General features: G+C 43.5%; 1 protein-coding gene across 1 annotated transcript in view; it reads left to right on the top strand.

Annotated features, from left to right (window-relative positions):
• SNTB1 (syntrophin beta 1) overlaps positions 1-13,841 on the top strand; it is a 100,157-nt gene extending 86,316 nt beyond the window's left edge. Inside the window, exons 4-7 of the mRNA XM_088533288.1 lie at positions 3,574-3,713; positions 10,277-10,473; positions 12,293-12,483; positions 13,715-13,841. Coding sequence (XP_088389414.1) covers positions 3,574-3,713; positions 10,277-10,473; positions 12,293-12,483; positions 13,715-13,807 — 621 coding nt within the window. The 3' untranslated portion in view covers positions 13,808-13,841. The remainder of the gene's footprint in view (positions 1-3,573; positions 3,714-10,276; positions 10,474-12,292; positions 12,484-13,714) is intronic.
• Positions 13,842-17,224: the final 3,383 nt, after the last annotated feature.

Raw genomic sequence — 17,224 nt, 5'->3', positions numbered from 1 at the left:
CCAATGATAAATTACCACCAATTAATTTCAGGCTTCCAGCTCATGGGGTGAAGAAGCTGTTATGCAAGACAAGGTGTTTCACCCAGACAGCCTCAGAATACATTTGAAAAAGCAGTAGAGTTCCTTCCACCTCCTGCGACCTGGAAAACCATCAGTGTCCTGAACAAATCGTGCATTAACCACCTCTTCAGCTCCTTTCCATATTGTTCTTCTCTCTGAGAATATTCCTGACATAATCAGAAAGTTAGAGTCTCCTATTTCATGGCAAAAGAGATTCCTAAAATACATTAATTATAATTTGCCATTTTTGAATCCTCCAACATTAGATTTCCATGTATCTAAGTAACCAGAAGAAAGTGCATCTGTGTTTTAAAAATTTCTCATGCAGTTGTTAAATATGTTACTTACGACATATTGTACCCTGAGTAGAGTTCATGGGATGCTGTCTTTTCCTTACATTCCTTGCCTTTTGCAAGCAATCCGCTACAAATGAAGTGTAGAGTGTTAAACCCCACTAAGTCAGAAGGATTAAGCGTTTTGCACGTATTTTACTCTGCTATAAATGGTTTAAGGTACAGGACACCTACGAATCAGTCTGCAATGCTTTGAACGCCAATAACCAATTTGTGTGATTACTACATTAGTGCAGTATTCGTGCAAGATTTATACATATGCACAAAAAGCTGCATGTGGGGGGATACTGTGCAGCCAACCCTGACAAAGGGTTGGTCTAAATCACAAATTTCCGATCTCAATATGGATTTCTACTCTTATTTCTTTCCAGAATTTCATATACTTAATGAACAATACAGGTTGTAGGGGAGATCATCTGGTTCAAATCCCCAGTGAAGTCAGCTGAGATGAGCCAAAGAGTTTTCTTTTCTGTAGCTATCTTCACCTTGATTTGATTTGATCCAATGCTTTGATTTTGAAAAGGGCTTGAATTTGAGAATCTTTTTATGATAGTTCTGATTTTATTTGTCTGCAACACAGACAAATGCACTTTGAATTATATGTGTCTACTTGGGAAGTGAAGAGACAGCAGTACAAGTGCCAGAACTCTGCAATTCTGATTGAGAAGCTGGCCCTAACTTGCATACAAAACAGTACCTTTAAAATATACCTCAAATTACATTTACGTATACTCTTAGAGAAATATGTTATGTTTATGATATGTCAGATTTTAATCCTTTAATATTTGAGCAACTCATTCACTTAGCTGCCAATAGCTTGCTTTTTGCTACTGTATCATAATTTGGTATTTTAATCATGTTTGGTATGCCACTGTTGCTTGATCCAGATTAATTTCCTGTACTAATTTGTTCAAGATGTGCCGTATAGGCTAATGCTGGATTTGCAGACCCTGTTCTTGCTTTGTAGAATTCGCTATTGTCATTTTAGGGTACAATACGTTCTCTGTGACAGCTTAGCTGAGTGCTGACTGGTCTGAAACAGCACTGCATCGACTGCAACGGCGTGATCCCAAACCCGCTGAAATCGGTGAATAGTAATGCAATTGAAGGTTTTTATGGAAAGGCAGTATCTTTTATTAGATCAGCTGTTACAGCTGGAAAAAAAAAACAGGCAAGCTTTGAGGCACACACATCCTTCTTCAGGTTTGAAATAGAAGCAGGACTGCTTATGCCAGCATTCCTCACCAATGAGGCAGCTATTGGCCAGGCAGAGGTCCAAAAGATGCAGTAAAATGTGTGCGTATTGCAGAGCCCCTTCTCCTAGGTAGGGCTTCTCAGCAGCATGCGGGCAAACGCCGTGGTCCCCTCTCCCCACTGTGCATCTTGCAAACAGGAGAGGTTGCATAGGGTACCCCCAGGCAGAGCCAATGAAAAGCCCATTAGGATGAGACACGGCTGCTTCATGGTCCCTTCCTGTGCAGGCTTTGGGGAATAGTGTTCCCCAAAGTTTTTGGAGCAGCTACCTGGCCACATAATAAGAGAGCACATGGCTAAAGCAGGATGCATTGTGTGCAGTCCTGCACAAAGGCTTGAACGGCTTCCCGCTGTCCCTGCGTTGCTCGTGGTCACGGAACAGAAAAATAGAGTAACATCCCGTGCTGTGCCTGCTTATTGCACTGCCCTGTGTATCGGAAGATCCTGGTTTTCGATCCGGTGATAGGCTTTATGTTTATATTCTCATTTTTAAAAAGCTGAAAACAAGATACTTAAAATCCCTATTTTTAAAGAAAAAAGGCAAGTGCACAGAAATTAAATGTTAAGATTACTGTAGCATTTACTTCTCTATCCCTATGCTAAGAGCTGTGGTATCTATTGTGGTTAATAACTGTGGTATTAACCAGTTAAGGGCACTTTGCAGTGATGTTTTTGCGGTACGTGGGGTCTGGGAAAACTTTGGATTTTACATTCTTCCTGAACTGTATCAACGGGTAGGTTAATTAAGCAGCTGCCCTGTTCTGCTCTATTTGAAAATGAGAGGTTACATATCAAGAAACTGTCACCACAAGAAAATTGTGTATATCAATTCTGTTCTGGCAAAGCTTTCAGGTAAGCAGTCATGTACACAGCTAGACTGTCTGATGAATCTCAGAATTTACTTAATGCCATTTAAAACCCCATTTAATACCATTTTGAAATCATGGTCATGAAAATGTTATTGCATAATGTGGTTTCTTATTCTTTCTGTGGAAGAAAACGAAAATAATGAAATTGTCTCCAATAGTCAAGATCTTACTTTTAACTAAGACCTTTTTCATATTCCCATCTATTTTTAAGGCTCTTCCATGATGCCAGAGAACAGTAATGAAAATCACGTTCCATGTTTAATGTCTGTAAATGTAATGGTGTAGCCATGTGGAGTACAACATGCCTAAAATACAAAATATGTTTCTACATCCAGATTCTCCGCCTAATAGATGTCCCATGTTTTAGACATCTTCTTCAGAGGGATTTGAAAAGAGGTGCAAAGTCTGCTAATTCTGAGAGATCTGAGTCTATGCTACAGATCAGTCCTGTGTTTAGTTTGGATTTGACACTTGTAAAGCTGTTGGCAAGCAAGAATGGTGTAAAGGAAAGAGGAGCAATGAAAACATGAGCTGCTGAGGAAAAAAGGCAAACCCACCGACTCCGAAACACATGATGTTTCACTGTCTCTCTTCTTTATTAGAGCTGATGTAGCCTTTTGCTCACAAAGCGTCAGGCACTCAGGTGTATCCGACGGCCACATACGAATGCTACACATTATAAATACACATGGAAGGCAGAGATTCTTTCATAGGTTCTTTCGTCCATACCACACCTAAATAGCAGCCAGCCCTGTGGCTGTTTTCTTCCACTGCTGCCTTTATGGAACAGCCTGTAGTGAGCAAAAGCTGCAAAGGAGGCTTGGAGAAGGATAGTGCTCATGTGAGAAACAGATTTCTTTGCCCCATTTCTGCTGCATCTGCTTATGAATCCAGGCAGTAGAAATCAGAAAACCAAAGCAATAAAACTCCTAGTTTGTTCATGATCAAACAAGACCGAATGTGCATGCGGACATGCTTTGCAGGATGAGGCTGGCTGGCTTTGTCTCTTGTTTCACTGAAAATTTAATCTTTTTCAGGTGCCAGGAGAGAACGAGAAGCACTGGAAGCCCGTGCTGGTTGTCTTGACTGAGAAAGACCTTTTAATATATGAGAGCATGCCACGAATGAAGGAAGCTTGGTTCAGCCCTCTGCACACCTACCCTCTGCTTGCAACCAGGTATCTTTGCTTCTTTGTCACAGCCACTTAAGGAACACTGATAATGGCTTAATCAGCTGAGATCAGAAATAGCTGGTGCATAGCTTTGTATCGTGCTTGAAACGTCATGGTTTAAGAAAGAACTACATTCAAGTTAAATGGGCTGATGTGTTCAGCCTAGTTGTTCCTTCTCACTCCCTCCCCAGGCCCATATTCTGGCCAAGACTAATTGCCAAAATTAGACCAGAAAGATTATGAAGGTGGCAGTTTGGCCCAGGTCTGGAAAGAGATGCACTAAAAAAAAATAAGCACTTGATCTCATGAGATTTCTATCTCTGTGTGCAGACCTGACAGCTTGGCAGTTGCACTCACTCAGAGCAGAGCTACTTTTCCAGGCTGAAAAATATGAAATAACTGCCCCAAGTTTAAGAAACTCTGGCTGTTCTGATACTACTACACCAAGTGTTGTGCACCACCGATGATAGGAGCCTCTGGAGGCTTGGGCGTAAGATAGAGACAGTTCATTTCCATCTCTAAGCAGCTGGTGTCTGACCATTTTAGCTTAAAATGGTGAGTTTGAAAGTTGCAGTCTTGAATATGTTATTTTAAAGGTATCCATCAGATGCCATGCAGAGAGAGCTTTCCCATAGTTGCCTTTATACACTGAAAACTGCCTGTGGTTCTTGCCATGCATCTTAATGACATTTTCCTGCCAGTATGGTCAAAGGGCTTGAGAAAGAGCTGGTGCTTCATTGTTTGGGCCTTCCCACAGGCCTCTCTTGTGCTGTTTTCAATGGTTCCCATTAGGGAGGCCTGGTAGCACGTGGCCAAAAGTCGTGGTGCTCTTATTGCCCTCTCATTAATTAATTTTCGTTCTCACTCTCTTTTTTCTCTTCCCAAATGAGCTGAGATTTTGCTAGTAAATCATTCAATTAAAATTAAACACAGTAAATTGCACTAATAGTCATTTAGTCTCGATCAAGCTCCCCGTGATAGAGCTCTCAGTCTCCCTAGGAGACTGGGTTCTGGCTCGCCCTGCCTTAGCGTAAAATAAGGAGACTGTCCCATGCTTTGCAGGGCCCTGGTGAGCTTTCAAGTGGTGGTTAGGGCAGAGAAATCCAGTGCAAAATCCCTCCTGAAAATGCAAGACACTGCAGAGGTGCTGGCCACACACGTCACTAGGCCTTGACACAATGGCTGCCCCGTGGTGACTGCAGAAGATGGTGATTTTTGTGGAACCAGGAGAGAGTGCCAGGCCAAGCTGTCCCAGGTGGCAGCAACCATCACCCCAGGCCATGAGGTCCGGTGGCCGGACTGGGGAGCACTTGGCACTGCTTTGCTTGCTGCACCCTGAGGACCTGGGGCAGCCCCTCGGGCCCTCCACACAGTGCTTTGGAGCACACCGGTCGTGCTGATCTGGCCACATTCCTTTTGCCTCCAAGATAAATTTTGTTGCCTGTAGTAGATGCAGCTCCTCCCCAGTGCTTCAGGGCATTAGTTGTAATGGACCAAAGTCCTGCTCTTCTAAGTGGTGGCTCTGATAACTGCAGCTTCGACACAACGGGAGTTTGCGGTGTCCTAACGTACTAACCCTCTTGTCAGCTGATAACACTCTGAATTCCCTCTAGTTTGTCTCAAGCATGAGGTCATTTAACTAATTTTGGCATGTCGTAAAAGGCAACTCAACAGGGTCACCCTACCTGGCTGTGCTGTGGCAAAGCAGCACATCTCAGACCCAGTGCAGCTCTGCTGCGGTGCAGGACACCTTGTGCTGGGACATACATGTCTTTAGAAAATGTGACTTAGGCATGTTGGGAAGCAAAGCGTGTCGGGAGGGATAAATGACAGTAAGTGCAGATATCTTTGGGCAATTTCATGGGGGAACTTTTCCTTCGTAAGTGCTTTTTAGGCCGAGCCAGGCAGTGAGGAGAATGGTAAGTGGTGGGTCGGCCTCCTGCCAGGAGCAGGGTGTTCCTCACCCTGAGAAAATAAGACTGAAAACACGTGGTTCCCTGCCTGCCGCACACGTGCAGGGTTGCATGTGGCTCAAGGTGATCCCGCACACGCAGCTGGAGGTCCTTTCCTGAACAGACCACACCACCTTGTTTACTACTCCGCGGTGGTCAGACCAGGTATACTTTGCTTGGGAAACACCTGGGTCTTTCTCAGCCTGTTTATTCTTTTTAACAGCTCTCACTTGGTTCAAGCTCCCCAGCCCGTGCACCCTTCCCCTTCCCACCTGCAGAGTCACACATCTCAGTGTGCAGAAGCAGCTCTTGGTGGGCATTGCCAGCCCAGTTTGTCTGTGACCACTGATTAACCTCACCAAATAATCTCCTACTTAGGTGGTTGTTTGATTAGTTATTTTTATCAATCACATGCAGATTCGGGAGCATACTGGTTTGCCCTGGAGTGATAGTTATTTCTGTGTCGAACGGGATTTCAGTGTGAATTGAGGAGCATTAGCCTTCAAGATGGAAGAGAATGACAAATTGCTTGATACTGCTGTTGGACTGCTGAAGGGTCTTTACAGGTTTGAAAGACAGCCCGTAAAAGCACATGGGCTGCAGTTAAGTGAGGACAAATGCAAAGTTCACCACTTGGGAATAATCAGATCCCTTGGTTTTGCGTGGAAAATGGCAGGGAAAGTAGATCTGCCAGGAGGTATCTAGGCGTTATGGTGAAACAGCATAAATCAGCAGCGTTGAGAAGGGAAAATGAAGGCAATCATCTTGGACTGTAATGTTAAGTACTGCCTGTGGGATGGATGTAGTGATCTAACCAGCCCGCAAAGCACTAGTAAGACCTCAGTTGATACACCACGTTCCTCTGAGACACTGCACCTCCAAAAAGAGGCCAGCTTCTTGCAGAAGGTGCAGAAAAAAAGCAATACAAGTGGTAGGACTAGAAAACTATCAATGGGATGGTATTTAAGAAACTTTAATTGTTTAATCTTGAGAAGTCTGTGGGCTAGTTTTCAAGTATGCAAAAGATAAGGCACAAGGAGGACAGGCACATGTCCTCCAGGTCCACTGGGGATAAAATAGGACAAAATGGGATGCATTTGTGGCAGAGGGATGCACAAGATGACCTCTTGTGAACCTTTCCAGACCCCTTTCTGTGTTTTTTTTTAATGAATATCACCATGAATTTGACATGCAGGTGCATAGACAACAGATGATAGACCAAACTTGACATTTGGAATGGAATTTGCGGTCTGGTACGTACAGATAAATAATGAATTCCTGTGGTGATCAGGATATATAAACTGATGGATTCCCTAAGTCATCACACTTACTGTTTTGGGTTGTTTTCGTTAAAACCCTGCAGACTACTAAATTTTAGGACATGCCAGACTGAGTAATTATGCCCAAGAATACACAGGCTTTGCTGTTGGTATTGACTGCTGTGCTGGTACTTGGTCAGAGATTATCCTTCTCATGACATGTTTCTTAATCCCCCTTGTGCATTGATCAGTGCAATTTAGAACTTTTCACCTGGAAAGCTTGCAGACCACATGTTGTAATCTTGGCTGCTCCCATCTTTCAGATTTTTATGAGTCCTTGGGAAAACATTTTTGCTTAGCTAATGCATATTTGAAAAGCTGCTGAATCTGGAAACTTGTGTGCCAAACACTGTACAGAGTCATGCTTAATCTACCCAAGACTTAATGAGCAGAGAAAATTGGAAAGTAGTGGAAGGGTTATAATCTTCCTACAGTGTGTTTTAGCAGGAGAATTTCAACGTGCCCTCTTTTTTGATGAGCTTGCCTTCAACCTATGGATACTATTAAGACCTAAAATTATTTTCCAGACAGTATTCCTAACCTTTGTGTGGGATATAAGCAATAGCTCACATAAAACTGAGATCAGAAGAGTTAAGTTGCTCCTTTAAATCTCTACATCAGGAGGCAGAGCAACTGGCTTGTAGCCCTGACTCCAGGGACCTTTTTGCCATAATCTCTGTTTCAGTTTTTCCTTATGCCTGAAGGAAGAATAACAGTGTCTCCTTATAACATGGGAATGGGGCTTAAATAATTACATCTTTGGTATTTATGTAGTGCAGTAAAATTTAAGAATGCTAGTACAAATTGCATTATCTATCATGCCAGATGAAAAAAGAAGCATCACATTGCAGTTTGACTGAAGATGAGGTATCTCCAAGTTGCTTTTGTGCTAAGTTGAGGGTTGTGTCCAAAGAGGTGTTTAAAGCTGTCTAATACTTAATTCCAATATCACGTGCAACCATTTGGTAATTGTAAGCACTGGATTGTCTGTTACAGTTATCAAGGTAATTCCAACTCATCTGCTGCTACAAATATTCACAAATTGCTGTTGCAGGACTTTCTGAATACGCAGCAAACCAGCTGCAGGAATAGTGCTTGAAACCTGTGCAGCCCTCCTGCAGTTGCACTGCACAAAACGGAGTTTGGCTGTTGATTCATCCTCTGTGCAAATACGTAGAGAGGCAAAGTATTTGTGCCTCCAGGGACGACTGTGCAGGTCCATAATGTGGTGCAGGAGGGTCCCTGCTGTCCCTCCACAGTCTGGCAGTGTAGTTGTCTCCAGAGCAGAGCTCAGCAGAGTAACTGGGAGTGCAAAGATTTCCAAAGAATACAGCTGCTCTGGGATGGGCTTCAAGTGCTAAGTCAGGGGCAAGGAGCGATTTGAGTGTAAGAAACATCAGATTATAGTGGCTTTTTCCTGGGCAGAGCTGCTGAATGCTGGTGAACTTGTATCACAGCCTCCTCTGAGATCAATCTCAAATGAGCAGCTGAGCACTTGCTTGAATGTCAGGGCTGGTTTCACTGTCCTGCTCAAAGAGGTCGTTAGATTTTGCGGTGTTGAAGTAAATGTTTGAAACTCCTTTCATTGTATTAGAAAAAAAGCAGCTCCCAGCAAGTCTCACTCAGCACCAGCACTTTCAGTTGTGCCACATGCTTCTTGCTGTTATGCATTTATAAAAAATAATACCAGAAAGCTCCCCAAAACACAGAGACATGATGGGGAAATTAGAGAAGACCAGAAGTGCATTCTTGGCCCTCTGGAGCCTGCAAAAAGTTGTGTTTTACAGCTCCTGCCTGCACCTCGATGCTGCACGAAGGGACTTCTCCATCAGCGACTGTCTCCTGCCCTCTCGCGGGCTCCAGGGAAAAGCGCCTGGGGCTCCTGTGCTGCTGCAGAGATATTTCATTATCCTGGGGATATCGGCGTAACCTTCAGGGACGGCCGCGGCGCTTGGATATTAACCACAGCGCCGGGCCGTGCTCTGGGCAGGGCGCACGGGCTCCTCGTGCTCACGGCGCCGGCCATGTGCGTGTTGCACGAGGGAGCCCACGGTGAAGTCCAGAGGCTACTTACTTTCTGCCTTTTCTAGTATCTGCATGTGCTTCAGGAGAAAACAACTTTTATGTAAATTCAACAGCGCACGGGACTGTGGATTTACCAAAACTTGAGAATCCTTTCACTTGTACCCATTAGATACATTAGTTATTTTGTTGGGTTATTATTTTGTTTGTTTTTCCTTTTTCTCTTCTCCCTATTAAAACTTCTCTGATGGCAAACTTCTTTGGTGGCAGCCAAAAGGCAGCTGTTCTTCCCGATGGAAAAAATAATTTGAGGGTGAATCTGTGTTCAGTAGATTATTCGTATAATCAAATGTTTGATGCTTCAGAATGTGTTCTACTACTATGTTATATGTTTGTTTTATAATATCAAGTAAAGTATATGGATTGCTTAGAGAAAGGCAAACAAGGGATGCAAAATAAGATTTCTGGAAGAATTTCCCTGGTTTCACTTTGCGCCTCCCTCTTGAGGTGAAGCACCTGGATCTCAAAATGAAAAGCTCCTCTGCGTGATACTTTCCAGTGGGACCTGAGCAGTGTCTCTGAGTGGCCTCTGTATTCAGTGTCCCACATGGCCATAGGAAAAAAAAGAAAAAGGAATATTTTAAAGGGATTAAAGAGAAATTAAGTATTATGCAGTGTTGATTTTACACTTGTGTTACAGTCTGGGCAGTTAGTGTTAGCCCAGAGGAACAAACCTTTCTTGGTCACAGGAAATCAGTTGTTCATGCCAGGCAAAATATATAAATAATGGCAGCAAGTTGTGGCAGAGGTTCAGGATTACAGATAGCTGCAGTATTCTGCATTTTACAGTTACGTTTGGCAAAGTGTGCACAAGACAGTCCTTGGCGTCTGCATATTTTACAGAACTTGTACCTTTATGGGAGTTGCTCCTTTATTCGACAGCCTTTATTGCAGAGGCTCCTGCAGAAGCCTGTGCTCCGTGCGAGGGCAGGTTGCTGCTCAACGGAGGCGTTTGGCTGCTTTCTCCAAGCCAACGTTTGCGTCCGAGTTGCCCATCTCTGCCCTCGACCTGCCGGCACAGCAGGCACTTGCCCTGCTGCTATTTCTGCGCTTTGGGGGGTAAAGCGAAGCCTTAATGCACGGTGGAAATTGTTCCAGCACGAAATTACCTTCGTTGCATGAAAACGCTGTATTTAAGACTACCAACAGCTTAAGCAACCAGCTTTTGTTGGTGTTATGATTCATGATGAGTTCAAATTCGATTTCACATCCGCAGGTTGGTCCATTCCGGCCCAGGAAAGGGCTCGCCGCAGTCGGGAGTGGATTTGTCTTTCGCAACCCGGACGGGTACAAGGCAGGGGATCGAGACGCACCTTTTCCGGACGGAGACGAGCAGAGACCTCTCACTGTGGACGAGGAGCGTGGTACAGGGCTGCCATAATTCTGCAGAGCTCATCACGGAAATCACAACATGTGAGTAACACGCGGCGGGTCCCTTCTGCGCATGTCCTTGCTGGGCTTTGTCCTTGTGCCTTCTCTGTTATACAGACTGGACGTCACCAGTCATTAGTTCACAGTCTGGGATGTTCAACTATTTCTGCTAGAGAGAGCTCATTTCAAAAACAAACACTTAGAGGTCGTGTGTTGAAAATACCACTTCCCTGCTTTCCCACCAGCTCCAGCTTGTGTGGCACCTCTGGCCAGTGCCATGAAACCAGGCCACCAGTGTGGGCATTCTGATATTTCGTCTGGTTTCCCTCATGCTGTTTCAGACACACGTTTGTCACCAGCCCGGTGCAGCTGTGTAGGACTGGGGAAGGGCTTGCCAGGTGTAGAAAGGAGCAGCTGCCTGCGGGTGTCCAGAAACCTGCAGAAAAGAGCATTTTTATCACAACCTGAGAGACTGATGGGAGTTTTTTTTTTTTTTTGCAAAGAGAATAAGCAGAGGAGGACAAGCCGTATATTCTACATGTTCATGAGTGTGAGTTGGTCAGTTACTCAGCTAGATCTGCACACTTCAAAAGAGTGAAGAGAATTGCAAACCAGTGTCACAGCCGCATCCTGACACCTGGTCATTTCCCCCACAAGATATTTCCAGGGATCCCTGAGTACCGGTGGCAGTGTCCCTTCTCAGTGTTTCCTTCATGCAAAACCCACTGGAATAAAAGCAAGATGCCTTCTTGGCTCCGTCATCTTACATCTGTGTCCAGCGTATAAGTGATCTTGTAGCTGCAGCCCCTTGCCATTTCCTCTGGTGAACAGTGCCACCTTGCAGAAACCAAGCACAGGTTAACAAGGTTGCAAAAACGAAAGCCTCTGATTCCGTTTGTGCTTGGGCCAGTTGGTCAGGAAAAGATCAGTCAAGAAAAGGAGGAAGGTATTTGATGTGGAACACGAGCTGGAAATCAGTATTTGAGCCCCACGCTCCTCTTACCATGGTTGAGATGGAGTTGTGCAGAAGATGGATGGATGGATGGATGGATGGATGGATGGATGGATGGGCACCGTCGGGCACGTGCTGAGAGGGGCTGTGGACTGAGCCTCGCAGAGGATGGTTTAAAAATGAGGGCTTCATTTCTGTGTCCCTGGCTTGGGTGTGTGACAGTCACCAGCCTGCTCGGGTGCTGCTGGAAATAAGTGAATATTGAGGCTTTCAGAATTAATATTCTGAAAATATGGAATATGAATATTCAGAATATTATTTCAGAATAATAAGGATATGAAGGCTTTCAGGGAAACTTTTAGGTAGAAAGCTTAGTTATCAAAGGTGATCAAATGTAAAAGGGAAAAGAGAATTTGTGCTGTGTGCACCTAAACTCTTCTCCTTAACATGAATCAGGTGTTGTGTTTCTGAGCTAAGGGAGAGATGCTGACCTGCTGCTGCAATAGCTATTATATACAATTAGCTGGGCCTTTTTTCAATTACCTTGACACTAATGAGGACTCAGGAGTGTCTTCATCTTTGTCAAATTTCTTCAGGGATACCCTTTACAGCTTCTATTTTTTGCCATGCATTTTGTGTTACGTTTATTGGGTTTGGCTGCGTTACGCTTAGCAGGAAGAGTGGCTGTGACTTTGTCAAGGTTTGGAAGGAGAAAATGCCAGATTGAGTCTTCTTAAATGTCATCAGGTTGTTTTTGCATCAGCACCTAGATGTAGACACCTCAGAAAGACTTTTTTTTTCCCACTATTATGGTGAAAACAGATCTCCTTATTAACATGTGGTACCACTGCCAAATGTGATTTGTCACTTTGAAGAATGTTACATTGGAAATTTTGTTTTCTTTTTCAGCTTGCACATATAAAAGCCAGGAGTGCCGTTTGACCATCCATTATGAACATGGATTCTCTCTTACAACTGAACCACAAGATGGTGCCTTCTCTAAGACAATTGCACAATATCCCTACGAAAAACTAAAAATGTCCTCAGATGATGGGATCAGGATGCTTTATTTAGACTTCGGAGGAAAGGATGGAGAAATTGTAAGTACTGCATTTAGCAAGAGGGAAGCAAAACTACCATCTCTCTGCAGGGCCTTAAGATTGTAAGATGCAAAAGCACCAATAAGAGCTGGCCAGTATAGATGCCACTGCCAGTATTTAGATGCCATGCTTCCTTGCACGTGGTAGTGAGCTCACTTTAAAAAGAGTCCAACTAAAAGTGGAGATGAAATGATAAAATGATGTAAGGAGGGGTGAAAGAGTTCTTATATTTAAGAATAAACTGTGTCCTTATATGGCAAGATGTTAAAATCGTATCCACATCTCTTAAAATATTTGTGAGTAGAAGGACAGAATACTTAGGAATGAGATGTGAGGACTACAGACGGAGTGCAGCTTGTCTCCCTAGGTCTCTAAGTTAGCTCTCACAACACCAGAAATAAGGTGCTTTTCATATGAGCAGATTAGATACCATCAATCATGCATGCGAGTGGAGTCTTTCCTGCCATTTTTTCAGTAGTTTCTGAGTGCTCTGGGTGTTTAATTTTTCATATTGCCCTTGGTAACATTCTTTGCAAACTGCTTATTGTGAAGGCTGCTCGTGTGCTTCTGAATGGAACTAGTTAGCTCTTGATAACATTGACACAACTGGTGAAAGACCAATCTGGTTTGTTTGGATGTTGTCCTACTCTTGAACCTACTGCCCCCACTGACACGATTCTCACACTTGCTAAGCACGTGGTGGGACTGAGCTGTGGCCACGGGAGGAGAATAAGAAGTCTCAGTGCAGTCTCACTCCTGCAGATCTGTGAGCCAAGAACAACCATGTTGAATCAGATGAAGGTGCAATACCTTGTCTTCAACAGTGGCCAAAATCAGATGCGTAAGGATAAGAACTGGGTGGTGGACAAAGCAGTTCCCCAACCCTTCTTGTTCTCAAGCAGAGCTTGCAAAGATGTAGGGGTTGAGCTTCTTGGAAGAGTGCAGCAGCATCCAACTCCCCGTGTCCTGCTGCTTGCCCAGGTGGACACAAGCCCTGAGGCTCCAGCATCTCGTGGGTTCTCAACATGCTTATTACCTACTTCCAGTTGCTTAAAAATTTACAGACACATGTATATATGAGACACTATGGCAGTTGTGATAAAGGTTTCTTATTAGTAGAAGTTTATTGAAAATATCAGACAGCAGTCAAGTATAAACTCAGTAAATGATTATTTATGAGAGCCATAATCTTATTTAATTATTCTCAACCTGATCTCTTTTCCAATTCCAGCAACTGGACCTTCATTCCTGCCCAAAGCCGATTGTGTTCATCATTCATTCCTTCCTGTCAGCGAAGATCACAAGGCTTGGTTTGGTGGCATAAGAGGGACAGGCCTGTTTCTCCCAAGGAATATGGAGCAACCATGGCAATCATTGGAAGTGCCATCATGGCTGGAAACGTGCATCAGCCAGCAGTGTACACGAGACTGGGGTTCGGTGCTGGGCCCTGGCCATTTCTGGCAGTCTCCCAAGGCCCAGCTTTCATTTTGATCAGCTAAAGAGATGACATGAAAAGGAAAACAGTGAGTTTCATTGTAAATAACAGGGTTTTAAAATGCCATCCTGGACAGCAGAAGAGGGTAGTACTTACTAGATGTGTAAAAGTTTAAGAATCATAAATTGTGCCTATTTCAATGTATTTGTTTATATAGAATAAGGGCTAAGCAGATAGGAGTGGGCACTTGGTTGTAATGCAAGTTCAAGGATGCTTGAGAAGTTCTATAAACAAGATTGTCCCACCACCAAAAACTCATGTATTTGTTTTTCTGTTCTAACCTGCTCACCATTTAAATAAACTTTTCTTGGAGGTGGGAGAATTGGAACCTGTTGCTCAACTACCCAGCAGAGATTGCAACAACACAGCTCCAAATAGGGGGCTCTAAAGTCATATGGGTCCTTGCTGAGGGGTATGTTCAGACGAAGTGCTAGGACATCTTGTGCACTTTCCTTGAGATGAGCCCGAAGCAGCAGCCATAGGGATGTAAGGAGAGCCAGTCTGCCCCCGAGAGCAGAGCACGGCAGGGCCGGCTGGGCTCATCCTTCACTGACAAGCCCACAGGATGTGTTTTTCATAGCCCCTTTCCACAGGGTTCAAATGACTGAGCTTCAGCTGCCCAAAGTCCCAGGCTCAGTTAGAAGGCAGAGAAGTCGTTTTGAAGCGTCTCAGAGCACGTTTCCATTGCAGTGTTTTCAAGAGAAGGCCGGGCTCAGCGCTGCCTGGCCTCCTCCTCCCACCGCTCCTCAGCTCTGCTGCTCCTGCTTGTAACGTAGCTGTCAGTCACATGATCTTGACTGAGTCAGAACAGAAAAGTGACTCAAGGGGCTCCACCACCAAGGAGATGCGCAAGGGCAGGACACAGGCTTTGCTGCCTTAGTAGGAAACTGCTCCTGCAAGAGCATCTTGGAGCTTAGATCTTTTTCCTGCTGTTAAATCAGCTACATTAAGGAATTCATTAAGAAAGACTTCACTTATTTAGCTTAAGATGACTTGCAGTGCAGTCAGGTGTAAGTCTAGACACATTCCTTGCTGGTAACACATGGTTAAGATGTTGAGCCCTGTAGCCATAACTTACTATTTCCCATTTTGCACCATACTTTATTATTTTAAGTCACCATGTGGGAATCACCCAGGCAGAGGTTCACAGAGCAGGGACAGAGCGGGCAGCAAGGCTGGGAACTGCCCTCACCATCAAAGATGGCACAAACTGCCCCTGGAAATACTGAATTGGCATAAGGTGGTTGAGGAGGAAGAAAGAATATGGTCTGCACGGCTATTGCTGTAAGGTGCACACAGAATTGCTTCGTGTAGTGCTTTTCTGTTTGTTTTAAATTTTGCTCTGTATTCACACATGGAAGGACAGGAACTGCATAGAAAGTTACAGAGCAGCAGTTCCTAGAAGTTTCCTTGTAGGAGCACAGCGCTTCCGTAGCGGAGAAAGCCGGGAAAGCGCCGAGTTAATGGCACGGGGCTGGCAAAGAAAATGAAGAGCACAGGATGGTTCCATGATGTTTTTATGCCGAGTCTTGAGAGTTAATTATTAGTCATACCATTTATTCACACTGTAGGAATTAATTTCGCATCATAGGTATCTTAATTGTGAAAATTAATTAAAAATTTAAGGTGATAGACTGAATTCATGATTCTGAAAATTATCAGCTTATGAAAGAAGCTAAATTGATTTTGGAGTAGCAGTCCCAGTCCCACCTCCCTTCAGTCCCCAAAAGGAGTCAGAAAGGTGATTTATGGATCTGGGAGCTTCCGTTTTTTATTGTCATGGTACTTGCTGTTGAAATTTAATTTCCTGTGTAAACTCACAAGTTAAGAGCTGTGTAAAAAGAACTTACCCATAATTTCCAAAATGTACATTTCTCACGTAGCTACCGCTGCCATTCGCATGACCTTCTGCAGCATGAACCTGGTGTCCTTTGCTGTGGCAGCTCCTGGGCTCGGGACATGGTGGGAGCAGGTTTTGGAGCCCAGGCTCACAGATCACCACGCTGTGAGGTGGTGTGGGTGGTTTTTAAAAATGCATTTTGGGGCAAAGTATTTCATTGATGGGCAAAGTATTTTATTAATGTTCCAAAGTACAACTTAAAAACGTTGGACCCAGATTCCTATAAACGTTCCAGAAGTGACAACTAATGTTCTGTGGGGTAGGTTAAATACATTTGTAAACTGTGCTGCACTATTTCCTTATTCTTCTAACACTTAAAAATCACTGGAATGTTAGACTGACCATGTACGTGCATTGTAAATACTACAAATTCCTATATTAGTACAAACATTTAAATTACACAGTATGTAATCTAAGGTGCTCAGTACTATATGAAGTATAAGTGAATAACTAAACAGTTTGCAAAGAAAGTTCATATATATATTTATAGAAAAAATATGACAATTACAGATGCTATTTCTTCATTTTCAGATTTTGAACTGATTCATATTTGGATGGGATAGACACATGAAATATGGACCTGCTCCACATTTTTAAGAGTATAGTGAATATTTATATTTTAGAGGAAAAGAATATATTTAATAAAGTCATTTATTGGATTTTTGAGAGGTGAGCTTATTTTGTACCCAAACAAGCTGTTCAGGAGACTGTACTTTGTTTTGGGGCTGGGGAAAATACACTTTAAGCCTTACTCATTCTATCTTAACTCAGTTCTCAAAGAACTATTTATCTGGTTTATCATACTGACCGTGTGACTTTTCACATGCACTTAACACTCACATGCTTTAAATTATTATTAGCATCAATTTCTAAATTTATCTTATTTTTCTTATTCATAAATAGTCTACTTTATATATCACTACTTACCTGGGGGTATTTTTCCAGAAGGAAACAAAGAACCCTCTATAGAGTAATTAGGAATAATATGCAAAGGGATGCTTATGAATTCAAAGGTGACGTAACAGCAGATAATAATTGACAAATTTTCAAGCAACTATCAGCACGCTTGCTGTTTTTTGAGAAGCATGAATAAAAACATCTCCTGGGGAGGAACTAGAGGGTCCGTGAATTCAGAGCAGTGCTTGTACCCCAGTTAAATTCTCTGGTAGGGGAGTATGACACCGATTGCACTGGGAGTATCTCTGGAGGAAGCGATTCTCTTACCACACACCCACGACATCAGGTTGGTCTCACCCCAGTCTCATACGCTCAAACCCTGCAGATAACAGTGGTATGTTGGTGATTGGGACTTGCATCCTGATATATGTACAAATGTGAGTTTTTAC

The sequence above is a fragment of the Tinamus guttatus genome, unplaced genomic scaffold (genome assembly GCF_059628265.1).
Source record: "Tinamus guttatus ecotype Peru unplaced genomic scaffold, ASM5962826v1 Tinamus_guttatus_pri_ptg000492l, whole genome shotgun sequence".
NCBI lineage: Eukaryota > Metazoa > Chordata > Aves > Tinamiformes > Tinamidae > Tinamus > Tinamus guttatus.
The sequence above is the reverse complement of the archived record's forward strand: the minus strand, read 5'-3'. Positions and strand labels throughout refer to the sequence as shown.